At 37.3% G+C, this 26,683-nt stretch overlaps 2 protein-coding genes across 9 annotated transcripts in view; one reads left to right on the forward strand and one right to left on the reverse strand.

Annotated features, from left to right (window-relative positions):
* Nucleotides 1-9,548, forward strand: part of lrp1ab (low density lipoprotein receptor-related protein 1Ab) — a 134,506-nt gene extending 124,958 nt beyond the window's left edge. For 2 of the 4 annotated variants that reach the window (XM_056268007.1, XM_056268009.1), the window contains 15 exons: nucleotides 663-940; nucleotides 1,022-1,200; nucleotides 1,322-1,428; nucleotides 1,530-1,649; nucleotides 2,374-2,550; nucleotides 2,639-2,779; nucleotides 3,113-3,277; nucleotides 3,370-3,531; nucleotides 3,683-3,851; nucleotides 3,992-4,093; nucleotides 4,473-4,543; nucleotides 4,656-4,749; nucleotides 5,469-5,507; nucleotides 6,151-6,295; nucleotides 7,905-9,548. In XM_056268007.1, coding sequence (XP_056123982.1) covers nucleotides 663-940; nucleotides 1,022-1,200; nucleotides 1,322-1,428; nucleotides 1,530-1,649; nucleotides 2,374-2,550; nucleotides 2,639-2,779; nucleotides 3,113-3,277; nucleotides 3,370-3,531; nucleotides 3,683-3,851; nucleotides 3,992-4,093; nucleotides 4,473-4,543; nucleotides 4,656-4,749; nucleotides 5,469-5,507; nucleotides 6,151-6,295; nucleotides 7,905-8,042 — 2,087 coding nt within the window. In that variant the 3' untranslated portion in view covers nucleotides 8,043-9,548. The remainder of the gene's footprint in view (nucleotides 1-662; nucleotides 941-1,021; nucleotides 1,201-1,321; nucleotides 1,429-1,529; nucleotides 1,650-2,373; nucleotides 2,551-2,638; nucleotides 2,780-3,112; nucleotides 3,278-3,369; nucleotides 3,532-3,682; nucleotides 3,852-3,991; nucleotides 4,094-4,472; nucleotides 4,544-4,655; nucleotides 4,750-5,468; nucleotides 5,508-6,150; nucleotides 6,296-7,904) is intronic. The other 2 variants (XM_056268008.1, XM_056268010.1) reach the window with 1 other exon arrangement.
* A 1,557-nt stretch (nucleotides 9,549-11,105) lies between these two features.
* fmnl3 (formin-like 3) overlaps nucleotides 11,106-26,683 on the reverse strand; it is a 52,811-nt gene continuing 37,233 nt past the window's right edge. For 2 of the 5 annotated variants that reach the window (XM_056268016.1, XM_056268012.1), the window contains 18 exons: nucleotides 26,444-26,518; nucleotides 26,259-26,369; nucleotides 25,920-26,069; nucleotides 24,706-24,807; nucleotides 23,398-23,734; nucleotides 22,448-22,531; nucleotides 22,132-22,256; nucleotides 21,837-22,039; nucleotides 21,510-21,744; nucleotides 21,121-21,189; nucleotides 20,941-21,021; nucleotides 20,721-20,850; nucleotides 19,632-19,792; nucleotides 19,446-19,547; nucleotides 18,605-18,697; nucleotides 17,468-17,591; nucleotides 16,057-16,189; nucleotides 11,106-12,926 (listed from right to left, as the gene is read on the reverse strand). In XM_056268016.1, coding sequence (XP_056123991.1) covers nucleotides 16,098-16,189; nucleotides 17,468-17,591; nucleotides 18,605-18,697; nucleotides 19,446-19,547; nucleotides 19,632-19,792; nucleotides 20,721-20,850; nucleotides 20,941-21,021; nucleotides 21,121-21,189; nucleotides 21,510-21,744; nucleotides 21,837-22,039; nucleotides 22,132-22,256; nucleotides 22,448-22,531; nucleotides 23,398-23,734; nucleotides 24,706-24,807; nucleotides 25,920-26,069; nucleotides 26,259-26,369; nucleotides 26,444-26,518 — 2,274 coding nt within the window. In that variant the 3' untranslated portion in view covers nucleotides 11,106-12,926; nucleotides 16,057-16,097. Of the gene's footprint in view, nucleotides 12,927-15,600; nucleotides 15,650-16,056; nucleotides 16,190-17,467; nucleotides 17,592-18,604; nucleotides 18,698-19,445; nucleotides 19,548-19,631; nucleotides 19,793-20,720; nucleotides 20,851-20,940; nucleotides 21,022-21,120; nucleotides 21,190-21,509; nucleotides 21,745-21,836; nucleotides 22,040-22,131; nucleotides 22,257-22,447; nucleotides 22,532-23,397; nucleotides 23,735-24,705; nucleotides 24,808-25,919; nucleotides 26,070-26,258; nucleotides 26,370-26,443; nucleotides 26,519-26,683 lie in introns of all 5 variants that reach the window. The other 3 variants (XM_056268014.1, XM_056268013.1, XM_056268015.1) reach the window with 3 other exon arrangements.

Raw genomic sequence — 26,683 nt, forward strand, 5'->3', positions numbered from 1 at the left:
CTATCCATCATAAAAGTGCTCCACACGGCTCCGGGGGGTTACACTTAAGTGGAATTCGTATGTTCGTTTGGCCGGAAGCTAGTTATTTGACTTTATAAAGTTTTAAATATGGATATTTTTCTTACACAAACACATCGCTTCGCTTCAGAAGGCCTTTATTAACCCCCCGGAGCCGTGTGGATTCAATTCAATTCAATTCAATTCAATTCAAATTTATTTGTATAGCGCTTTTCACAATACATATTGTTTCAAAGCAGCTTTACAGAAAGTGCATTTCAGAAATGTACATAGAATAATAAAGTTAGTTAATCATCATGTATTAATTTAGGGCATAACATATCGCCGGCGTTGAGTCGTGTGGAGCACTTTAATGATGGATAGATGCACTTTTATGGACTTCAAAACAGAAACGGCCATCCACTGCCATTATAAAGCTTGGAAGAGCCAGGACATTTTTTTAATATAACATTTGTCTGAAAGAAGAATGTCATGTACACCTAGGATGACTTGAGGTTGAGTAATTCATGGGCTAATTTTCATTTTTGGGTGAACTATCCCTTTAATGTGAAGTTGTGTGCCCTCTCCAACAGTTTCACATATCAGTTTCACAAACCCTCTATTTTACCCTCTATTCTACTAAACTATTTTGTGTCCATCTGCAGGTCTGAACATTAATAAACAGGTGCTCTACATTGCTGATGACAATGAGATCCGCAGTCTAAATCCTGGCTTGGTTTACGAGCAGACATTCCAGGGTGACGTCAACGTGCGCATCGATGCCATGGATTTGCACGTCAAGACCAATCGCATTTACTGGACAAACTGGCACACCTCTGGCATTTCCTGCTTCCAGCTGCCCTCTCCATCCTCATCATCAGGTCCTACTTCCAACTCTCACCGAAACACGAGGCAAAGCGAGGGCAGCATCACCAACCTGGATGTGAGTCAAGACCTTCAATGTTCAATGTTGAACTTCATGCTTTGCGATATCTTTTCAGAATTTTTCCTGTCTCCTCTTTAGATTTCAGGTTTGAAAATGCCACGTGGAATCGCGGTGGACTGGGTGGCTGGTAACCTCTACTGGACCGATTCAGGACGTGATGTGATCGAGGTTGCTCAGCTTACAGGCCAGCACAGAAAGACCCTGATTTCTGGCATGATTGACGAGCCTTACGCTATTGTAGTGGATCCTCAGAGAGGGTAAGAGACATTGCACTGTATGTTTCATTAACTCTAAGGTACAGTCGCTTCAAATACACTAATGCTGTATTGTGTATTTATTTTTATTTTTTTTCATGACAATTTTTGTTTCATATCTCAGAACCATGTACTGGACAGACTGGGGTAATCATCCAAAGATTGAGACTGCAGCCATGGATGGCACTCTTAGACAAACCCTGGTCCATGAGAACATCCAGTGGCCTACAGGTCTTACCAGCAGAATTGCTGCTTTTAATCTTCTGTATACATGAAATTTGTTAACTATATGAAGATGAAATCCATGTGTTAATGTTTCTTCTCTAAAACAGGTCTTGCAGTGGACTACTTCAATGAGCGTCTGTACTGGGCAGATGTCAAGCTCTCCATGATTGGCAGTGTGCGTCTGGATGGCTCTGACCCTGTTGTGGCTGTATCCAACATCAAAAACAGTTCAGTATTGTTATTAGCATGATAGTATACTCTGGTATTAAAGGCTGTGCATGACTATATCAGCAAAAATGTATCTATAATATAATATAATTAATATAATATCGCATCTAACATAAAAGTTTTTGTTTACAATATATATATATATGTATGTGTATTAATATATGAGTGTGTGTATACAGTATATATACACACAGACATATACTGTAAAATGTATATAAACATAATAATATATATACACATGCATATTATGTAAACAATTTTGCGATTCATCAATGTAAACAAACGATTCATCGATTTGACACCACTTAATATAATATAATATAATATAATACCTTTCAAAAGTTTGGGGTTTGTTTTTGAAAAAAGCCTCTTATGCTCACCAAGGCTGCTTTTATTTCTATCAAAAATACAGTAAATCTGTAATAAGTAATGTTGTTAGTTATTACAATTTAAAATAACTGAAGACTGGAGTAATGATGCTGAAATTTCAGCTTTGGCATTTTAGGAATAAACTACATTTTAAACAGTGTCACATGATCCTTCAGAAATCACTATTAATTTCTTTCAAAAAATCTTACTGAACCCAAACTTTTGAATGGTGGTGTGTATTTTTATTTCTTTATTTAATATTTTTATTATATTTTTATGTTTTATTTAATACTATAATGATAGCATGCAGCGTCATCTCCAGGGAATTATTCAGCTTCTCTCTCTTTCTTACAGATCTCCTCCACCCCTTCAGCATTGATATCTTTGAGGATTACATTTATGGGGTTACCTACACCAATAACGTTGTGTTCCGGGTTAACAAGTTCGGTATAGGCCAGGCGGAGAATCTGACCACTGGCATCAACCACGCCACTGACATAGCCCTCTATCACCGCTACAAACAGCCTGAGAGTGAGTGTCTGTGTAAAAGTGTGTTTTGAATGCATTAAAAATGCATGGGTATTTTCCCACTGTCTAATGTACTTTATTTTTTTTACAGTACCTAACCCATGTGATAGGAAGAAGTGTGAATGGTTGTGTCTGCTCAGTCCCAGCGGGCCAGTGTGCATCTGCCCTAACGACCACATACCTGACAATGGCACCTGTATGGAGGTGCCCCCCGCCACCCAGTCCCCCATCAGTAAGACCCTCCAATCAACTGCTTTCACACTATATATTACTAAATCCTTTTATACCACAACCAGAGCTATGCTGAAACCACATGTTATACACTGAAATATGGAATAACCATTTAAAAAAAAGTAATATTTCATATCAAGACCAAATATTCAGAGTTCAATGTAAATATTGGTTAAATGCTATTTTTTTCAGCCTGATTAAAATCATTTATGATATTTAATAAAGTTTTTTTTTTTTTTCTCTAACTTCATGTGCATAAATTAAATCAGGCATTTCTCAGCATGATTACATTTTAAAGCTTCAGATGATCAACAATTATGTGTTTTTCATTTAGCTCCCACCTGTAACGTTCAGTGTCAGAATGGCGGCAGCTGTTTCCTCACCCCGTGGAACCAGCCCAAATGTCGCTGCCCCACCAGTTACAGTGGAGAACGCTGTGAAATCAACAAGTGCAGGGACTACTGTCAGAACGGAGGAACCTGCTCCCCATCACGCACAGGTACACACACTCGCAGACATTGTGGCCAGGGCTTTGCACATTTATCGCTATAACTACATCAGCAACATTATCTATCCGTTTCCTCTCTTCAGGTGCTCCTACCTGTCGCTGTCAGACTGGCTTCACCGGGTCCAGATGTGAACAGCACACTTGTAATAACTACTGCCAGAATGAGGGCACCTGCACTGTCAACCAGGGCAACCAACCAACCTGTCGTTGTCCAAAGGGCTTCCTGGGTGACCAGTGCCAGTACCGTGAGTTTGATTCCTTGTCACTGTAAACAGGATTTAGTCTTTTCTAAAATGTTCATTGTCTTTTATTAGCTGTGCGTGTCCACAAAAGCCTTGCTAATGAATGAAACATACATTATAAAGTGAAATAACTGCTGGAAATCAATCTGTGCAGGTCATTGTGATGACTTCTGTAAGAATGAAGGTCTTTGTATGGAGATGATGAACGGCACTAAACGTTGCCATTGTAATGAGTCTTTCTTTGGTCCACAATGTGAGCTGAACAAGTGTGAATACTGCGGCACGGGCAAATGTGAAGTGCTACGATCTGGAATAACATGCAAGTATGTACCAGCATATTTAACTGATTAGGCTTTCATAGACATTTCATGCTGCAGGTCTGAGATGCGCTGTATAGAAATGGATTTGAATCAGTTATGTGCTGTTTATGTGGGTGTTAAGATAATTAATGTTTTGTGTGTAGATGTGCTGATAACATCCAGCGTCCCACCTGCTACACCTGTGATGACTTCTGCATTGAGGGCCAATGCTCTGTAGACCCTAATACTATGCTGCCACAGTGCAGGTAAAGTGGTCAAAGCTTTATAAAGGAATTTGCTTTTATGTTCTTGGAAATGTTTTCTTGCTAAAAGTAAAAATATTAAAAGAACAGCAATAAATATCATCCAAAAATAATAACAAATTTAAGTGCAAATAGAATATAGAAAAAAGAAAAACCAAAGTGGGCCTAGTACTGAGCCTTGTGGTACACCAGATAAAGCATTGTCTACCTAAATGCCCTGGGTTCTGTACTTAAGATATCTGACAAATCAACATATAGCATGATCATAAAAACTTATATTAACAAGCTTCTGTATTAGAATTGCTGCAATAATAGATTAACAAAGTTTGAACAAAACACTGTCAGGATTGCTAGTGATTTAAAGTGTGTTTGTGTCATGTAGGTGTCACACAGGCTGGTCAGGTTTTCGCTGTGAGCTCAATGTTGCCCCTGTTCAGAACTCAGACTCTGGAAGTAAGTGCCCGCATCTCTTTCTGTTACTTTTAGATTCAATTCAAGGTATTAAAAAAAAAGCTTTTCATTGGCAAATCTGTGCAGTAATAATGCATGTTTCTCATTTGTGTAGATACTTCGTCAGTGGTCATCCCAGTGATGTTATTGCTCTTACTTGCGCTCTTAGTAGTTGGTGCCATCTTGTGGTACAAGAAGAGAATGCGTGGGTAAGTAATTAAGCAATTTGATTGTGTACAGAGGAACTTAGTACTTAGAGACACTCAAGGGCTCAGTCATTCTCTAGCCAAACTTATTTTGTGTATTGATCAGACTTTTTTCTGAGCAGGGGTCTTTAACCTTTTTCAGTCCAAGGGCCTTGGTAAATAGAGAGTCATGTTTTACAAAGACATTAAAATAATCATTATTTATGTACATTTAAATACATATACGTTGTTTTAATTTTACTTATGTTTTCATCTAGGAGGGAAAATTAAAGACTTAGCTGAGCTTTATCTTAACTTGGATTTACATTTATCATATTTTTATGTAATAAAATGTATTTAATATAACAAATATATTATTAATTATACTTGAATTATTATTTTGGTTGAAGAAAATATGTTTACATAATTATTTCATATAATAAATATTATGCTTTATTTTAATATTAATTTGGATGAAGACAATGTTTACAAAACTAAAAATAGTAATTATATACAAAAACAAATAATTTATAATTGTAATTCCATGTTAGTTTTTTATAATATGCATTTTCATTTTTTACAAAACTTAAATAAAACGTATAATTAGTGCCCCCCTTTTGAAGACCCTTGCTTTTGAGCAATAATTTCTCCACATTCCTCTTTATTTTAACACTTAACTCAATTTCCAGATCTCTCACTTCATCTCTCTCTCTGTAGTTAAACTGCATCTTTCTGTCTCTCAGGTCTGTGAGGCGGGGCAAGCCCAGCTCCAGATGTTCGCGGTAACTCTGACACTATAACAGCAGGGTCCCATCCTAGTCCATCCTTTCCTCTCTTCCTCCCTCATCATTATACTCTACCTCTCTTTCTCTCTGCTTATCCTGCCTGATCATGTGCTGTTACTGTGCTATTCCTGTGGTTTTCACCAGTTTCAACACATGGATCTATTGACCGAAAGCTAAAATAGATCAACTGGTTGGTGCAAGACGCAGCACTGGTCTGCGTCCTGTCCCGCTCTCTCCTCCTTGTGCCATCCTGTAGACGTGTGTCCGTTTATATCTGTCTGTGAGAACAGTGTCGTTGTGCTTGAAGTGTTTGGCTCCTCATTGATCGTAGTGGACCATGTCTTGTGGACATCCAGCTTTCTCTAAGACCCTGCAGAGTTGCTCACTCTGGCTGGCAGTCTCCTCCTGAAAGCACATGGATGGTTCCACAAAGGGGCATTGCTCCTTGCACATGTGTTTATATGGCAGGAGAGACCCTGGTGGATGTAGCTCTGTCTTTGTGTTTGTGAGTTGCTTGATGATAGGCTACTTTGTGTATGCCCGCGAGTGTAAATTCCAGTGGCTTGGCTCGGCCTGCAGAGGTGTGTTGCGAAGAGACATGGACAAAGATGTAACTGCTCACTGGTGTTTGTGTCTGCAGAGCTAAGGGATTCCAGCACCAGAGGATGACCAACGGAGCCATGAACGTTGAGATCGGGAACCCAGCATACAAGATTTATGAAGGAGAGCCCGATGATGATGCGGGGGAGCTGCTGGACTCCGACTTCACCTTGGATCCAGATAAGGTTACACTAATGATATTTTCTCATGTTCTTAAGCACTCGATTTTTGTCATTTATTTTTATTCATTATAATTGTATATATAACATATTATTTCTTTTTTTTTTTCTATTATAATTGTTTTTAATTATTAGTTTTAGAATCATTTCGGGTATGTGCAGTTGATTTTGTGTATATATATATATATATATATATATATATATATATATATATATATATATATATATATGTACATCCTCAAAAAATATTCAATTATTCTTTTGATTTTAATTATCTATTATACTTATATTACAATATTAGTTTTTCCTTATTAAAATATTATATTAATTTTGGTTTTATTTTTAAACTATTTTAATCTTTTACCATTTTGATTTTGAAAATGTTTACATTTAGATTGCCTTTGCTGTCTTCTAACGCTCAAAAGTTGCTATTTACAAACACTCGTCAAGTCACCTTCATTTAAATAGCGCTTTTAACAATATAGATTGTTTCAAAGCAGCTTTACCGTGATAATAGGACATTACAGTAACAGAGATTGTTTTGGCTTTACAGCAGCTCTAGAATAAAGTTATTGTCCAGCTAAAGTTAGTTTTGATTGATTGATTCACTTCCGTTGCAAAGATCATTAGTTATTAACTTAGGTGCCGCTAACATGATACCGTTCTAACAGAATACACTCCATGCGCTCCAGCCCGCTCATCCGCACAAAACAGTGCCTGGTGGCTCGAGAACGCAAACCCTGAAATAGATTCCAAGGTGCAAGCCTAGAAATTTTTTTTTTTTTTTAAGTTATCTCTGCGCAAACCTCAAAAACGCAGACGGAGTGCACATTGTTTCAAATAAATACCTAGGGTTTTGTTTATTTTCTTTTAAAAGGGTTGAAAAAATAAGCAGATCTAGCAGTTTTTATGGCCTCTCTGTATGCAATCTCTTTCCATGAAATGCGAAAAAACTCTAGTTTTGTTTCCATTTTTCTGGCTGCTCTCTTAAGGGCCTGAGTGTTCTCGTTGTACCATGACGTTGGACTATTTTCTAGTGGTCGACCAATATTGTTTTTTTGGTTGCCGATATCTTAGAGAGCAGGGTGGCCGATATTTTTATATATATATATATATATATATATATATACACGTTATATTTATTTTAATCAATATTTAATCAATTATAAATGATGGTGATATTTTAAAAATGCCAAATATCGGCCGATATATCGGCCTTGGCCATATATATCGTCCGACCACTACTATTTTCTTTAATCTTCTTAAAGCGCAAATGAGCAACTGTGTCTAAAGTGCTGGAAAAGAGAGTCAAAAGTTACTTAAGTAATTACATGTAATAACACTGTTCAGTTTAATATTTAGCGAATCCCAAAATTAATACCCATTCATTGGTCTACTTGACATTATAATGTTGTGATGCATAAATTCACTATTTTTGGTCTTTCATTTTTTATTTATTAGAATTATATATTATATATATTATATTTATATTCTATAAATTATATATATATATAGAATTGTAATGTCTGCAATTTATCGGTTGTGGGCCATAACAAAAATAATCATCAGTTTATCTGCATCAGGCAGAATTTTGATATCAGTGTCTCTCTTGCAGCCCACAAACTTCACCAACCCCGTGTACGCCACCCTCTACATGGGCGCCCACAACAGCCGTAACTCTCTGGCCAGCACAGATGAGAAGAAGGAGCTGCTGTCTGCAGGAGACGATGACATGGGAGACCCGCTGGCGTAGAGTCCCGGCCGGACGCCCACCCTCACGCAGACCGTTATGCCTTTACACGTCAGAGGAAAAGCAACAAGAGCAGGAACACTGTACAAAATGTAAAGAAAAAAGATAAGAAAAAAATGAAGGACACTTTTGTATGTGATTGCAGTATTATATTTTATTCTTCGAGAAATCCTTCTGGTCAACAAAAGAAAGCATTTTCTATACACAAATTTTTTCTTTTCTTTTTTTTCATTTCCTTTTTTCAAATGTTTGCTTACCCAATTTCTCACCCCTCCCCTCCATTTAGCCACTACCTCTGTGCTCAACAGGATGCCAACAACAATATGGGAAATGGGTTTTTTTTGGGGGGGTTTTAAGTTTATTTTTGTATGAATTGTATAGAGATCAATGTTTGTTTCAGGAAAAGCAAAAGTGTTGCTAATGAAAAATAAGGGAGGGGGGCATGGCCGACTGAATGATACTGATGCTGACTTCGCCCGTGTGTGATTTCAGATGGCTCAGAACGAATACGCTTGTGTGAGTGTTGCGATGAGTCAGCATCACTTTTATTTCTATACTGTTATCTCAGAGAACAACGCTTACAATGATTGTCATACTCCTTGCACAGATTGATTTTATATATATTTACATATATAATTAACAAAGTGTCTTGACAAATATACCCAGGAATACAAGCAGACACCCGTATGAATAGCAGTATATAACTGTCTTTGTTTTAGCTTGTTTTTTTTGTTGTTTTTTTTAATGGATGAAAAGATGCAAAATGTGTCACTACGTGGATTGAATGAATGAGTGAATGAATCCAAACAGATGGAAAATGTAAGAACATTCCAGAACTCTTCCAGGGTATCAGTGGCCTTGGTGTGTACGTCCAAAGGATGGGTGAGACTGATTCACGGAGAGCAGGCCTCATCTGACGCCATGTCTTCCAGCACGCCGGAAACAGCCAGGAGATGATTGTCGTCTGCTCTCGGTCTGTGCGCTTTTGACAGAACTGTTCCATACCACTTCAGTGGGAGCTGTGTGTCACTTTTACTTCACTAGTTTTGTGTCTTATGGACTTTTTATGCTCAGTGTAAGTGCATTCCTGTGAGGTGCGTGTGGATCCAGTAATAACTCACTGCCTTGCTGCTACTCTTCCATCATTCTCATCTGCCTGACCCGTAGAGAGACTCGGCTAGCCCCGCTTGCGGCCGAGCCTCCACTGCTTCTAATGGAGGTAACCCGTGTGCCATAGGCTAATGCATGGATCCAACAGCACGAAAAGACTAGCGTCTGCTCAACAGATACATGTTAACAGTATTCATCCGAGCATCTGGACTTAACGTAAAGTGTCTGCTCTGTTTACGATCAAATGTCATTTAGCTCGGCCCTTAGTGGCCTTTTACTGTCACAGATGACTAGTGTCACAACCCTGCAACCGTTTCTGTAGTTTTGTTGGTTCATTTTATTTTTATGGGGGTTTTTTATATACAAAATAATTAAACTGCTTTTTATAGTAGAAATGCATGGTGGCTCAGCCCTTCTTTTGGAGAGACAGCGTGATGTTTGTTTCTTTTGTTTCCAGCTAGAGAACTTCATGAATCACTGACAATAACACATATTGAGAAATAAAATTGTGTACAGAACAAAAATAAGTGGTTTCTGGATTGGTGCTCTGCTGTAGCTTGGTAATGGGTACAAGTGGTCAGTTTAAAAACAAAAAGCTTTTCTCAAGAGTTCAAAAGTCCTCCAGGACGATAGACAAAAAAGCCTCAAAGTGCATGGTTGTTTATTTCCCATTTAGATAGTCAAGTCTTTACAATTGCATGTTGATTGATATATATTGTAAGGGTCATGTCTCAAGATTTAATCAAAATTAAGCTAATATTGGGCCTGTAATACAAAAATGTATTACCTAAAAAGCCCATGTCACAAATCAATCTAAACTTTACTGTTGTTTTAGAATTAGGTATGATAAGGGGCAATACAGGTAAAATGGGACACACGCTGATCATTTGTCATTGGTGTCATTTTAAAATATGATCTCAGATGTTTTAACTACTCTCTAAAACATAGCTACAAAAATCAAACCTACAATATACAGTGGGAAAATAAATATTACAGTTTTTCTCAGTCGCTTTGGTACATTTCTCGAATCATCCTCGACGTTTGTAAAACGGTAAGTGCATTTCTCAAAACAATTCGTACAAATAGCAAAACCATGGATTACTTGCAAAAGCCAGTCTCTTGCTCAAAATCCTTTGTTCATCTCTCAAAAGTAAATATCTGTAAATGAACATGTCAGTGCCATCAGAATGACAAGTCATTGTGTAGCCTACGGATAAGACAGTAAAATTGCTTAGTCATGTTGTCAATATAGTAGTGTACTCTGGAGGGATGTTCTGATGTAAACTATGGATAAAGTTTTGATGGCAATTATTGTAAATTGTAGGTTACACACCTTAGTGTATGTGGGAGTTTGATTGCAAGAGACTGGACAAGATTCACATACGCTTTTACTGTTTGTACTGTGATTTGTTGACAAACCATGTCATTGCAATACAGAAAGGAAAATACAGCTGCATAGCAAAAAAAAAAAAAAACTAAGTACAAATGTGAACAGGACAGATTTAGAAAAAAAGTCTAATGGAAATGTATAGAAATATGCTTGATTATGACAACTTGTTCAACCATTTTGCATGTAAAGACTTATGCTATGAACTACTAACCTAACTGTTGTGGGGGGTGAGACAATTCAACAGAGACCCATTATAATACATTTTGATCAACCTGACATAAGCAATTGATAATGTAGGAAACAGCAGAGAATTGTACATAATCATTTGCATGGATGTACAGTAAAGTACCAAAGCATATGCAACTTGTTCAAAGAAATTGCTTTTTTGATGTGCACAAGTGACACAATGATGTGAAGATTGAACAGGTAGTTTTGAGAATTTCGATTATGATCTGAGAAATGTGCCAAAGCTACTGAGAAAACCTGTAAATGCAGAAACTTGTCCTCTTTACCGTATTGCTCCTGCAGTATATCGTGCAAACATTTATTGACAACATTGTTATAAGTCGAGTCTCAAATATTTTTATTTGCCACTTCAACAGAATATCCAGTTAACTGCTGCATTCATTGGTCCATATCAACCAAATAACATTAAAACTTTGGTACATTCATTTTGTGCTTTGCTTTTCCTCCCAAATGGCTTGATTTAGTTTATGCTGTGGTACAACAGTAGGTAAATAAAAAAAGTTCAGTCTAAGAAATAACTCCTAGAAAATACCACACAACATTAGTGTTGATTTTATTTTTGTTCACTCTCGAGCTTGAGTCAACATCACATGCAGTGTCGTACTGTTATGTCCCTTTTTTAACGGAGAGTTCCGGTCCTGGCTTATGATTGGTCAGAACAGCGTTCCACCAACTATGACGCGAAACACCTGTTGAAATCACTGAAGCGCAAAAGTTTTCGGTCAGTCAGGAACATATTCTAGTGCGAAGACGCCGCTTAACCACATATGTATTTGCTTAACGTTTAATATCTTTAACATTTATAGACTCTATCTAATAAAAGCAATAGGCACTTGAGGCCGTTTCACAATAATTCGCGGCCTCGCGTAGCTACATTATTGCTTAAATAGAGCTCATTTTCCGAATCGCTTAATCAGTGTTAGTGCAAAGAGAGTAATTACTTTGTTAGGACAAGTGATATGACAAATTCATCTTATAAAACGTTATTTTTTGCTGAAACCTAATGAATTAATTCCTGCAAAGCATGACGACTGTCCTTCATTTACTAACTTAGAGCGAATTACGTACAAATTGCGCATTCAAAATATTATATAGTCATGTTTACAATCTAGGAGTGGTTCCCATTTGGTATCCTTTTAAAAACAGAGTAAAATTCATTTATATACATCATAAATCTGGGGGGTAAAAAATGGACCAGAGCGCTATTCTCTGAGAAGTTTCACGGCATGACAAAGTTACGTAGGCCTACACTTTGTTCTGGTACATGAGCATTAAACAGATTTAAAGAACCAAGTGAAGATAGAGCCATCAATACAAGGCACAAAGTCAGTCAAACAGAGCACTTGTCCAGGCTCTTTTGTTAACGCTGCAATGCATTTCTTGGATAATTGCATATTATATTTACATTAAGCATAAGAAATGTTACAACATAACGATTAACAATAGTATAAACTTAGATACATCAATATTGGCTATAAGAAATAATACTGACTCAACAGAAAGGCACTTCTTTGTAACCATAGTACTGGTCTGGGTTAAAATACTGGAGACAGGCTATTCTGTGCCAGGTAGTGGAATAGGATTAACAAATAATTTGTTCATACTTTAAAGAACTGTACAAACGGAGTCAGTGACCTCAGCGCTATCCCACTAGACAGAAAGTCATGCTTAAATTGCACAATAAGAGGAAATCCACGTTAATGGGCCTGAGATCCCGTTGGAAGGCTCTTCAAGGTCAGCAGGCTAGTGTTACTGCTATCTGTGTGTGTGTGCAACCACAACAACCATTATTCCTGTGCCAACACAAGCTTTTACCAACGCACCTCAGGATTTGCGTGCGCGAGCGTTCATGAGGCCAGGGTGGCAGCCCTGAATGTCTGTGCTGTAATGGCTTTATTGAAAGAGCCTCCAGTGCAGAATCCAAAAAGGATTTCCATAAATAAATAACTTCCCCACCCCCTTAAAACCAAAGACATTGTTTTGGTCCTGCACTTCCCTCAGTCACCGTGAATTGCAGGAAGATGCCATTTCAGAAAGCGGGGGGAGAGTAGCAGAGGGTGAGTGAGTGAGGGGTCTTTAGGGTCGCTTCCACCCATTCCGGATCACCGCGTCAGCTCGCAGGAAGGGCTGGCTTCGGAGATCTGTGAGTGGGGAGGGAGAGAGTTAGAGTTAGATCAGGGAACACTCAGGGTAGCAGGGGTCATTCTTAGCACCTCAGTTGGCTGCAAAATAATAATTATGCTGTCATTGCTTGATTTTTTTTTGCTCTTGCGTTCCCAGATCTTAAAGTTTACCCAAAAATGTGATGCTGTCATTTACCCATCCTCAGGTTGTTTATCTGTGAAAGGAGATATTCAACATAATGTTGACACTGTTTGTGTCCTTACTTACAACGAAAGCAGCAGTGACCGGCAGCTTTCAAGCTCCAAAAAGGACAAAAAACGTATACAAAACTACACTCAAAAAAATGATATGTTGGCTTTACTTAACTTTTTTTTGTAAACAGGTTCCACCGGTTCCACATAACTATGTTTCGTTAAACAAACATAATATGTTCATGTAACTTCAACATCATGGAATTTGGTCATTTTAAGCGACCCAATTAAACTCTGAGCTAATGAGTTAATTAAGTGAATAATTGAGTGATGATTGAGCATTATTGAAGACACCTGATGTTAACAAGCAGAATCTCTGAAGGAGAAAACCGGAATGTTTAAGTCACCATTATGGAGATAAGTATTCGTTTTAGTTGGGCTCTTGACCATTAACTTATTAACTTTAGATTTTGTTTGGTTGTTGTACATGAGTTATAACAGCCGGATGAACAATAAACAAAGGTCATCTGATGGTATTTGTTGTGTTTTAACATAATAATTATTTCACAATCATTTGACCTGAGTCACTGAACTTATATTAAACCGAATTTCTGAGTTAAGTTTACCTTATGGATAATAGCAGCACTGTCATTGTAGAGAATACTATTTTTAGATTTTTCAATGAAATTCAAATGACCAAATCAAGAAATAAAAAAGAAACTTCCTAAAAAATATTTTGAGTAGGCACACACAGACATCAAGAATCAGCATATGAATCTCAGCAATGGTGACAAACAGATCATAAGCTCATTATTTATTCATGCAGCAATGCATGATGGGAGCCATGAATGAGTTTTGATTGGTGGCACCCAGAATGCACTACAACATGCTTTATAATTGTCACCATTGGTGAGATTTACAGGCTGAGTCTTGATGTCTGTGTGTGTCTACTGAAGAGATTTTTTAGGAAGTTTCTTTTTTATTTATTGATTTGATCATTTGAATTTCATTGAAAAGTCAATAAAATAGTATGCTCTACAATGACAGTGCTGTTATTATCCATAAGGTAAACTTAACTCAGAAATTCAGTTTAATATAAGTTCAGTGACTCAGGTCAAATGATTGTGAAATAATTATTATGTTAAAACACAACAAATACCATCAGATGACCTTTGTTTATTGTTCATCCGGCTGTTATAACTCATGTACAGCAACCAAACAAAATCTAAAGTTAATAAGTGAATGGTCAAGAGCCCAACTAAAACAAATACTTATCTCCATAATGGTGACTTAAACATTCCGGTTTTCTCCTTCAGAGATTCTGCTTGTTAACATCAGGTGTCTTCAATAATGCTCAATCATCACTCAATTATTCACTTAATTAACTCATTAGCTCAGAGTTTAATTGGGTCGCTTAAAATGACCAAATTCCATGATGTTGAAGTTACATGAACATATTATGTTTGTTTAACGAAACATAGTTATGTGGAACCGGTGGAACCTGTTTACAAAAAAAAGTTAAGTAAAGCCAACATATCATTTTTTTGAGTGTATCGAATATAATCGTTTTGGAGCCTGAAAGCAATTGGTCATGTCTAAATTTGTTGCACACTAGCGTTCAAAGGTTTTGGTCCGTAAGATGAAGTCTTACGGGTTTGGAACGACATGAGGGTGAGAAAATGATGACAGAATTTTCATTTTTAGGTGAACTAACACTTTAAAGTATTAAAATATGCAGTTAAAATTAATCTCAAAAAAAAAATGCTTGTAGTATAAAGCATACAATGTAAAACACTAACAAAGACAACAAAATATGATCACTGCAGTAAGACCATTTAGCACATTACAAATACGTTTGAACTGATGGATTCAGTGTTCAGCAAGGTCTTGAAAGATACTATAGCATTTCTGTACATAATGAAACACTATACCACTAAATGACCATTACATGTACTGTAGATCTTGCTGAACAGAACACAGATTTGCATGCATGTGACGATATACAGCAGAGGACATACGTAAACATGTTAGCTAAACGGCACAATGCAAAGATACAGCAGACAAACAGCTTTACATGCAACAGACATGACAAGAAAAAGATTTCATTCCTGGATCTAAGAAAATACTGTGGAAAAGCTACAATTATACTAGTAAAATAATATTTAGTTTTGTGCCATCCAAAGTTTAGTTTGTAATAATTTTAGATATTTACAAACTATCACCACCATCATGTGGTACTTTGTTCTGTGCTATAAAAACAGCCAAATAAGGCCACAGTTTAAGGCTAAATATCTTATATTGCTTTCACACAGTGAAGTATCATAAACTATATAATTAGCAATGCAAAAAAAAATCAATATTCAGTACAAGACTACATTTGGCCACATAAGCTTCAGCGCTGTAGCATTGTGCAAAATGTAGCACAGCTAAAGCAATTGAGCTGACGGTAAAAAGGCAGACAGGAGCAAAGCGAGATAAAGCTCCATGATGCCTTTCTTACCCTCCAATTATTTTGTGCTCAAATTTACTCAGATTAATCCCCTGTTCTGCTGGAAAGGTAGAACACACAGTTATGGGGGAGAAGATGAGAGTTAGCAGATAACAAACCAAGTGAAACATAACAAGGACTGTTACACAGGCCAAATCTCTCTGGACAATATGACAAATAAAAAGACCTATGGTAAGAACATTCTTTTAACAGCCTGAACATTAATATTAGTTCAAATCAGCATTTTATATTATATACTAATGCATTTTCAGCTAATTTGTCATAATTCCCTTAAGAAAGATTTGGCCTTTCCCTGTTTCAGATCTGTGAACAGCTACAGCTTGTGTTTCCCACTATTCTGTTGTGCTTGGGTTAGTAGAGGATGCTGGGTAACCAGAGTGACAGAGTGGGTCATGCGAGTGGTGGGGGTATGCATGCACTTTGCAACTGGTAAGAGAACGGGACAACCTGCGGCATTAGGGGCAGTTTTTTGGGGGGGGTTTGGGGGGCTAGCAGATGGACTCATCGAAGAGGTTGGTATCGCAGAAGAAGCGCGAGCCCCGTTTGGCCGTGCGGGCAGTGAAGGGCACACTCTTCAGCACTGAGGGAGGGAGGGAAGGAGGTCAGAGACAGAACCTTATATCTGAGCTTAAGAAGGACCATGTGTTCTGAGAAAAGAAACCATTCGTTTTGATCTTTGCAACTTCCTGGCTTTTTCTGTGCAAGATATTCTCAATCTTATTTAACAGCCATAGCAAACTTATTTCAACTTATGACAGGCCAAAAATTATGTTTGTCTATCAATGAATGTCTCTTTGCTTGCCGCCGTTTGGTTGTATATTTGGTCTTGTATGATCAAGCACACAAGACATCATGAAATCTTCTACAGGGATCAGTAAGGTTTTTTTCCTCAAGAAATGTACACTTATTTAGCAAGGATGCATAAAATGTATCAAAAAATGGCAGTAAAAAAAATTCTATTTCAAATAGTCTGTTCTTTTCAACATTTGGTTTATCAAAAAATTCTGAAAAAGGTATCACACTTTCCATAAAAATATTACGTATTTTAAAAAACACTGATAATAATAATAAGACATATTTCTTGAGCAGCAAATCAGCATATTAGAATGATTTTTGAAGGATTATGTGACACTGAAGGCACAGCTTTGCCATCACAGGAATAAATTACATTTTAAAATATAGAAAAAGTTGAATATTTCACAAAATTACTGTTTTACTGTATTTTTTATCAAATAAATTCCAGTGACATGAGAGGAAAAAGTGACTATTCTTCATTCTATCAATAATATCTATGGCTTCATAAGTCTGAAGCATTGTTTATGAAATGTTAAAGTAGCAATTTTAGAATTTTAACTTAAGTCCACAACCTGCAAAGATCCATTTTTTTCTGTTGTTGTTTGTTTTAGAATTGTAGCATCAAAAAGCCTCACAAAAGTGTTTGCCAAAAAAAAAAAAAAGTATGTGGTTCATAATTACATAAATAGCCTTGTCTGAGAACATTGTGTTAATAATAGATAATTAATCTTTTTTTTTTTTTTTTTAACAATGAATTTAAGGGTGTTATCTCTTCCTGGACAGTTTCTGCAATATCTCGTATAGGCATCCTCTATGATTTATTTCCATACTTTAGAAAGAGAAGAGCTTAGTTAATACACCATATAATTAACTCTGAAGATCCCTGAGAGTTGATTCAAATTTCATTGTTTTTAACTGATGTGCACTTGTAAAGTGTGCTGATCGAGCTGTAAGGGCTGTTGTTTAACATAACAGAGAGTACATTGCTGATGCGGAGAGCAGTGGACCACCACAGTGATTCTGGACCCCTGGCTGATGGGTACTGCAGTCCTGCCTAGCCCACCTGTGATAATGTCTTCAATGGTGCCATCTTTGCCCTCATATACAGGCCGGTGGTCCTTGGCCTGTCTGCGCCGGAGCTCTGCGATCAAATCCTGCTGCTGCAGTCGCTTCTTTTGAGCCTGGACCTGCATTGAGGAAACAAGAAATATATTCACCACTCATTCCACTCATTTTTAAATGTTTAAAAGAATCAGGGGCAAATTCAAGGGTTTTTTTATATATTTTTTTATTTATTTTGTAACAAAAACCAGTAGCACCATTAACCAATTGCATAATAACTTATTGGTAACACTTTAAAATAAGGTCCTGATAGTTAATGCATTAACTAACCACGAGCAATACCTTTGTTACAGTAATTATTAATCTTTGTTATCGTTAGTTGTTAAAAATACAACTGTTCATTGTTATAAGTCAACACCATTGCCGAGTATTTTCTCTTTAAAACTGCAGTGAAAAAAGAATGCTGAAATCACTAGTGTTTCTGAAGTCACAAACTACCATGTAACCAATCTCGACGTCGGGGACAAGCTTTAGCATATCCTTAACTGCGGTCTCGAGAGAAGCCAGGTTATCCTGGTATATTTTTCTGTTGATATGAAAAATCAGGTACATTTAGCAATATAGCAGGTGAATTATGTATGTGATGTATATTATGATGTTATGATAAACTAAATGCCTTTCTCCGCTTAAGTTCTAAGTTAGTTCAAAGCCTTTCTAAGGATGCTGATTGTTAGAAGATAGCTGTCTGACTCTGAGATGGCGACCGGGAACATGCTTTGTGTAAGATTAGCAACACATTATTAGATGTTTGATAAAGTAGTCAAGCAAAAGGATACCATTGTATCCGACGTTGTAGAGAGCGATACGTAAAATGCATTACCATTCTGATAAATCGACTTGTATATGAGTTGACCGAGTGGGTCTCTGAGCTGGTGTGAGTGAGTGGAGGCGGGGCTAATTTGCATAATCCTGAATCCGTGTATACTAAATGAAGCGAGGGTGTAGAGTCACAGGGGGGCTTCAAATAATGTTAACAAATGGAACCTATTGTAAAATGTTACCAATCTTTTAAATTCTAGTATGATAAACAATTAAGGGCGGGGGTATTTTAGTTATTTTTCACGGGTTCAGATTTCACCTTAGGGTCTTGCTGTTTGGCCTCCTGTGCTAGTAGTTTTTCTCTCATGGCTTCCTCTTGCTTCTTCTTCTGTTCGTTTTCCTCCATAGCCTCCTGCAGAAAACAACAGTTTGCAACTTAGAGAGATAAGTTATGATAGGTAGGGATGTGAGTGTGATCCGGGCCCTGACACTGTTTAGATGTGAGGTCGTGGCCTGTGTTTTGTGCAATCACAGCAACCTCTGAGAAGGGATATGAATATGGACGCACACAAACACACAGAGATCTTGGAGCTTTTTGCGGTTCCTCATGTAGACTCATAAATCCACCAGCAGAACAATGTGAGGAAGAGGTGTGTGTATGCGTGTGTGTCCGGGTTAAAGGCGGTGAAGGCAAAACCCAGTCTAAACAGAGCAGCTGCCCTTAAATCTCAGCCCAGCTGCCCCTTCCTGTTATTCACCCTCTGCTAACGTCTGCTACTCCACCCCAGCGCTCTGACACTGACGCCTCAACAGGGAAGACACTCAAACTAGGATGGCCAAAGGATATAAACACACATAGAAAGTGTGTGTCCATTCAGGGTTTCAACCTTCAACCTTTCAATTAGCAGGCCAGATCTTTCACCACTTCATGTTTACTAAACACGCCAGGTAGCAGATCATGTGGACTATTCCTTCCTGTCCTCAATGACTTGAAAGCAGGTCGGGTTCACCTTCCCCCCTGAGGCTTAGAAATTAAAAGTCTCTTCCTGACCTGATGACTATGCAGAGCCACAAATGTGTTTCCTTCTTGTCAAAATATGAAGATTCATTATCTGTTAGTGTGCTGTGCCTAGAACGGCTGAGTGAACTGAATGGATTACCTTGTAGGCTCTGATGAACCGTACAAACACTGGGAAGAAGACAGAGGGCGGCGTGGTCTTAGGACTTTCCCCAAAGTAATGCACCACATTGTTGAAGGCCTCCTGTAAGTGGATACAATGTGAGATTGAAATAATCTGGTACTGTTTAATTGCCAGAAAGTGTTTTCTAAAAGACAGAAAGGACACCTCAGCAGTCTTGGCGTCTTTCTGTAGTTTGTCCAGCTGTGTATCGCTGGTCTGGTGGAAGCTCTTGAGTATGGCGTGGTCGTGCAGACTGCACTCTCTCCTGACCAGATCCATGCCCTTACCGAGCTCCTTAACATCCAACAACACGTTCTCCAGGGACACTGTCACCGAAGATTTGAAATGAACGTAGTTACAGTTAAAATGGAAACAAATCCAAAGAAATTCATATAATTGCTGTACAGTAGATTTTCCAGTTACTTTTTCAGTGTGAATCACCCATTAAGATAATCATACACACAACTTAAAGGTATTTCCATAAACATTACATAGCATTTGTACTTATTGTTTAAAATGGTACCTATAGAAATGTAGGTGTCACTTCACAATAAATATTAATTTGTTAACATTAGTTAATGCTTTAGGTATCATTAACTGACAGGTTACTGGTTTAGGTTACTGTTAATGCCTGCATATACTAATGACATTTTTAATATTTCAGGTTGCATAAATTATTCATTATAACTGTGTTATGAATGAACAGGAAGTAACAATGAACAATAATATATTTATACATTTACAATTGTAGATGAATAAAATTCTATTAAAAAATGTTTAAATGCATTAAATAACTTTAATGAATTAAACCTTATTGGAAAATGTATTCTTCCACTACAATTCAAAAGTTTAGGGTCAGTAAGACTTTTTTTAAAAAGAAAAATTAACACATTTATTCAGCAGTATAAATGTATCAAAATAATGTAAAACAGTTATTATAAATTGTAATATTATTTCACAATATTACTGGTTTACTGTATTTTGATCAAATGAATGATCTGAGACTTCTTTCAAAAAAAAAAAAAAAATACTGTATTTTTCACTATATTTAATAAATTCATAAATAATTGATTTGACTCAATGCTCTAATTTACCCCAAACACAAAGCAATAATTAATTTCCTCTGTTGAGTAACTTTCTTTGAATTGCCATTCTGTGCAATTCCACTTTTTGTATTTCTAATTTAAATTACAATTCAACGTCCTAAGGGACATGGTCAATTCAACTCAAATTACAACCCTGTAGAACACAGACCTGCTGCAGCTTTATCCACAAAGTGCAGTTCATTGTAGAAGGTAGCCAGTTCAGGATATTTCTCTTTGACGACCAGAGCAATGTAGTGGAGCAGTGTCATCTTCCTGTCAGTAGACTTAGTATCTAGCAGCTGAGAGAGAACAACAACAGCATGAGTGAGAACAGCACTGTGATTTAACTACACCATCATGTAGAAAGCCACCTCTACAACCAAGCTCACCAGATCCAGACTCTGAAGTTTGAAACCATACACCGAGCCTCTTTTACTACTGTTCATGTAGTTGCCCACAGCCAGAATTATCTGTGTGGAGACAGATAAAAAAAACAGAAAGTTAAGGATAACGCTAGACAAATTTCAGATGATCTTGAGCCTTTATAATGAAGACAAGTAGATATTTACTTCAAGAATCTTCTTTAACTTTGGAGAGGACTTCACTGAAGCTGATGCCGCGATGATGGCATTGAGTTGCTGTGGATGTCAAAGAGTTAAAGAGATTCATGATTTGATCAAGGTGACCATGATATTGGCAAGAACGTGTTTCTATATAAACATCTTTTGTTGGTCCAGGAATAAAATGGTCAAACAAACATACTTTACCACAAGCCTAACAACTCTAAAATCAGAGAGTAATGACAGGTCGATAAGTCTACGCCTATGGCTACGCCTAAAATGTAAATACTGAAATCAAATGTTGTTCCACTAACAACAAGGATGTTGCTAAAAAAAATAATTATAAACATAAAAAAAAATTCCCAGCTTTCCATTTGTTGACCATCATAGTTGCTCACCGGGGTCAGCATGTTGACATTATCACTGAAGTTGCCCACAAACGTGATTATGCTCATTCTCTGAGTGAGCCGCTCAATCTTGCTGAAGAAGAGCATGAAGCGGTCTTCCTCTGCAAGCTGGTCCAGAGGTCTCCTCTCCCGCTCGTACTGACGCATTAGTTTGCTCTCAGCATCCGTGGGCAGGAACCGCATCAGGCATTCCACAAAGTCCACCGGCAGGGCCTTCAGATCAAACCTGCAACATGGAAATTGCATCATATTCATCTCAGATGAGATTATTGAGAAGATGAAGACACAATATGACGAAAATCTTGAGTATGTGCGTACGTTTGAATGGCTTTGCAGATCTCCTCTGTGGTCTTGTTGGCCTTGCGCAGAGTGATGGCCAAGTTCTTCGAGCGATTGGCATCAAGTAGCTGCACTTTATTAATGGCCTTCTGGGAAACCTTGCTCTTTGAGCATGACAGATCCACCACAGGACCCTGGGCTTTAGTCTTGAACAGCTCCTCAAACTTCTCCAGATCTAACTCCTACATGACAGAACAAAAGCCCTTAGGATGAGTGGAGAGTTTCAAGGAACACACTTAAAATATGTGCACATCTGATTCACGCTCAATATTACCTCAAGCACACGCTCATCATCGATCTCGTTGAAGACGGTGCCATTGATCTGGTTGGGTTTCAGTGCAGCCCAGTTGAAGACAGGAAGGCGGAACTTGGTTTTTATGGGTTTCTTGATGCGTATGGCTATGAGAGATGAAAAAACATAAGGGTCGTACAATACCTTAACTAACTTAGAATATATATGTATGTATATAGTTGTGTATGACAAGATCATGAGAGTGATTTGTCACTCACTTTAATCTTTTTTTGTCAACAAATTGGAGCCAAGATACTGTAATACAGTTTTCTTAGTACTATTTTTAATTATGTATTACCCGATAAGCCAACACTAAGGATGACTGATGGGGATGATCCGGGCAGAGGTGGAGGAGGTGGAGGAGGAATAGGAACACACTCGACTATAAAACAAGAGAGATTTTATAAATTAGCATGTTTATTTTCAGTTTTACTCTTAAAAACGGTTCCTAAACAGTCAGAAACGTAATGGATATTTAGTTAGTTCCAGTCCAGCTGCTTCCTCAGCAGAAACCGCTCCTTAGCTAAAGGAAACACCCTTAGCTTTTCCTTTTCCTGCTAAGCGTGCAACGACTTGTACATTTGAAGGTCTGTAGCTCAGAGGGAAACAGCGTGCACAGCTTTGCCTTGTTTTTCTGTTTATCTTACTCTACAATAACTCTAATAAAGTCTCCATAATCTGGAGCTTCAAGGGAATCCCTACATACCAGCTTTCCATTGACAGTGGGCTTGCGCTGGTGCCAAATCAAATATTTTCCCTGTAATCCCTAAAATCAAATGATTCCTTTTATGTTATGTTATTTTATATATATATATATATATATACACTGCCATTAAGCAAGATGTTTTTTAATTACTTTTATTCAGCAAGGATTAATTAAATTGATCGTAAGTGACAGTAATTAAAACATTTATAATATTACAAACGATTTCTATTTCAAATAAATGCTGCTATTTCAAATAAATATTACTGTTTTTACTATATTTTTGATCAAATCTCCCTCTCTATCCCTCTTATGGAAGGTTTATACTGCAAATTCAAATATAGAAGGGTAAAATTGCAGAGATTGTCATGCATACAAATGTAAGTATCTTTTGTCACATAAAATCTGCTTTGAGTCTCCAAGAGCACCCCCATGAAGATATTTGATAGCTTATTGCATAATGAATATATGTGACATGATAAAGTGAATTTCATATGCAAAACACACATTCACCCTATTGTTTTTCCTGGCTATTATCTGAGTACCTTCTGAAGGGAGCGGTGGGGCCGGTGGAGGTGGTGGCGGTGGGGGTGGAGCAACAGCTTCAATGGGAGCGATTGAAGTGACACCCGGACCTCCAGTCCCACTCATGCTTGCAGTAAGTGAGTTCAGGTCTCTCAGAGGAGCTCCAGCTGCTCCTCCACCACCCAGAGCCTCGATGGCAATGTCCCCATCAGGCTGCTTGCGTAATCGGATGGTGCCCTGCTGCTCCATTTCCAGCAGCCGCTTCTCGATGTTGTTGTGCCTCTGGAAGGCAGCATCCTTCTCCTGGATCATCCGCCGCAGTGTGTGCACCTGTGTGCTGGCGGACTCATACGTCTCCTGGATAACCATGGGAAGGAAGGAAGAGCAGTCAAGAGTTAAGGATGTTGGGGTACATACAACATATGTAAATACCCCCCAAAAAATACTATGGTGGATAGATGGTTGTCAGTCCTGTTTTGAGTACTAAATATGGTTCTGTTCATGCAAATTCTGTTTGGTTCTGACTCAAAGTGAGTCATAAAAACCTTTTTGGATGATACTGTATGTGATAGTATATTTTGATATATAAACATGGACCCTTTTTAACATTTTCGGAGTTCTCAGAAGCGAACGTTGTTATAGTTGAGTAAACTTCTGTAGTGAAGAACTGAAACTACAACAAATACTATCCATGAAACAGCATTTTTATGACTTTCCAAAAAAGGAAAAATTTTAGAAAGGATTTTACAGAGAATTTACAAGACATTCAATTTACATGACATCATAAGTAACTATGAAATAAATGATTGATATAAGTGATATAAGAAAATATTCTAATTATGATGCTCTTAAACTTTTTTTATCGATAATGATACATTTGTCATAATACATACACTACCATTCAAAAGTTTGGGGTCAGTAAGATTTTTTAACTAGAAAAAAAGTTTCAACAAAAATATGAAATAGCAATGTTTTCAACACTGATAATAATAAGAAATGTTTCTTGAGCAACAAATCAGCATACCAACATATAAAAAGCTTGGTTGTACCATGGCAAATGTCCAAAAAAACTATTTTACATTAAAACATGGTATGTTATTAAACATTTATACATCTAGTAACCAGACCATGCAAAAGCTACAAATGATTAATAATCAGTCCTTACTAATGAGATATTCTTGATTAAATTTGTCATCATCATTCCTATAACTTATTCATGTTATATGTTATACTTCTATGTATAAATAAATAATTATATGAGCTATTTGCATGTCAAGCTCATGAGTGAAGGTGATATAAGTGTTTGAGAGCGAGTGATCGTGGCCTACCTTTATGGCTGACAGTTCCTTGTCTTTGTGTAACAGCTGTTTCTCCAGGTCTGCTACCTTCATCATGGTCTCATTTTCAACATCTAGAAGCTTCTCTGTCACCTAGAACAAAAAGAAAGGGAGCAAACATGACAGCGTGAGAGGTGGCGGAACAAAAATGAGAGGAGAGAGGCAGTTCAGAGCATTGATGCTATAAACATCTATCCCGTACCCTTTTAAGCTTTCTTCTGTCTCTCACTCTCTTACGGATCAATAAAGAAAATCTTTCCAGCAGTATGACACAGCAGATGAGGCAGCATCACTTTCACTTTTGAAGCAGTGGAGATTACACACATAGTGGAATATTTGGGGAATTCTGTCCTCCACCCCCAGCGAGAGCAAAAGGATTGTTGTGTGATTCTCTGTTCATTTCATGACCTTTGCCATGAGCATAACATAGTCCAGCAGAAAGGCCCACTACTGAGTCGAGATCAGAGGAACAATCTGAGGTTTGTTTTCACACTGTCTGCATACTCCGATTTACAGGCCAGTATGTGCTAAAGTTAACTAAGCACTTTTAAGCCCAATCAGTCTACAAGTCAGATTATAAATTATATTTTAAGATCCCTCTGCACCAAAAGTGAATGATTAAGCTGTGCGTGCTGCTTTATGTTGTGGTGGTGAATGATAGGGAATAACTCTGAATTCCCTGAACTCAGTGAACTCTGATAAGGGTGAAGAAGTCAATAAGATATTAGAAGTGACAACATGACCAACTGAACACAAAATTTACTGCTACAGTTTTGATATAGATACGATAGATAGATACGATAGATAGATACGATAGATAGATACGATAGATAGATAGATAGATAGATAGATAGATAGATAGATAGATAGATAGATAGATAGGATAGATAAGATAGATAGAGAGATTTGATCAATTTAGTTAATTTATTTTCAAAGTCATGTATATTGCAACATTATCAATGAATAAATCATTATTAAATAGTTTTATTTTTTATAATATAATCTGCTCTGCATAATTTTTAATGTAACCCATGATGATTTTCTCATTTTAGTTGATAAATTTAGTTTTTTCTGGTTCTAAAGATTCTCCATCACATGAAATTTCTACTGGTAATTGGTATTATATTACCGTTCTACACATTTTTTTTTAATAATAATAATAACATTTAGCAATGGAAGGAAAGGGAGTATCTAATGGTTCTTACATGTGACAAATGCTCTTCCAGCTCATCCACTTTCTCCAGGGCCACATTCTTTGTTTCAGCGTCTTCCAACAAACCTCCGACATCAAACACGTTATCCAGATAAGCCTGGATCTGCACCGACAACTTATCACTCTCTGTGTGCTTGGATTTCTGCGAGGAAACACAGGGGATTTCATAATGTTTTATCATGTGGTTACTCTTTAGAGTTTAAGAATATATTCTGTTTGACTTAATTATTTAATAGTATTTCAAATAAAAAAGGCATCTACACACTGAACATTTGACTTGCCCATTTAAACACTGCATAATTTTAGAGTATTTTGAACATTGACTAAATACCTCCAGGAAGTCATCAAGCCCCAGCTTAGTGAACTCATACTGCAGATGTACACGGAAGTTCATGTCCTCCACCGAATGGACCACAATATTGATGAACTGCATACAGGCCACCTGAGACACAAACACATTCATATCTCGCACAAACAAACAGGTACAAAAATACCCAAGTGCTTTCATGCACCTACCATGAAGTCAATGTTCCCATCTTCACTACGGAAATACTCCATCAGCTTTTCAAAGCGGTGCTTCTCCTTACAAACCTGCAGATATTTTTATTTAGACAATCAGTGAAACACAGTAACCCCCGAGTACAGTCAGATATTTCAAGTGTTAAATATGAAGTGTGATAGTTACAACAATATCCTCACAAATAAACATCCTACTTAGAAGACTTTGAGAAGAACAAACATAACAGAACAAATTAT

This window comes from Rhinichthys klamathensis, unplaced genomic scaffold (genome assembly GCF_029890125.1).
Source record: "Rhinichthys klamathensis goyatoka isolate OS25496 unplaced genomic scaffold, OSU_Roscu_1.1 h1tg000269l_1, whole genome shotgun sequence".
NCBI classification, from domain to species: Eukaryota; Metazoa; Chordata; class Actinopteri; order Cypriniformes; family Leuciscidae; genus Rhinichthys; species Rhinichthys klamathensis.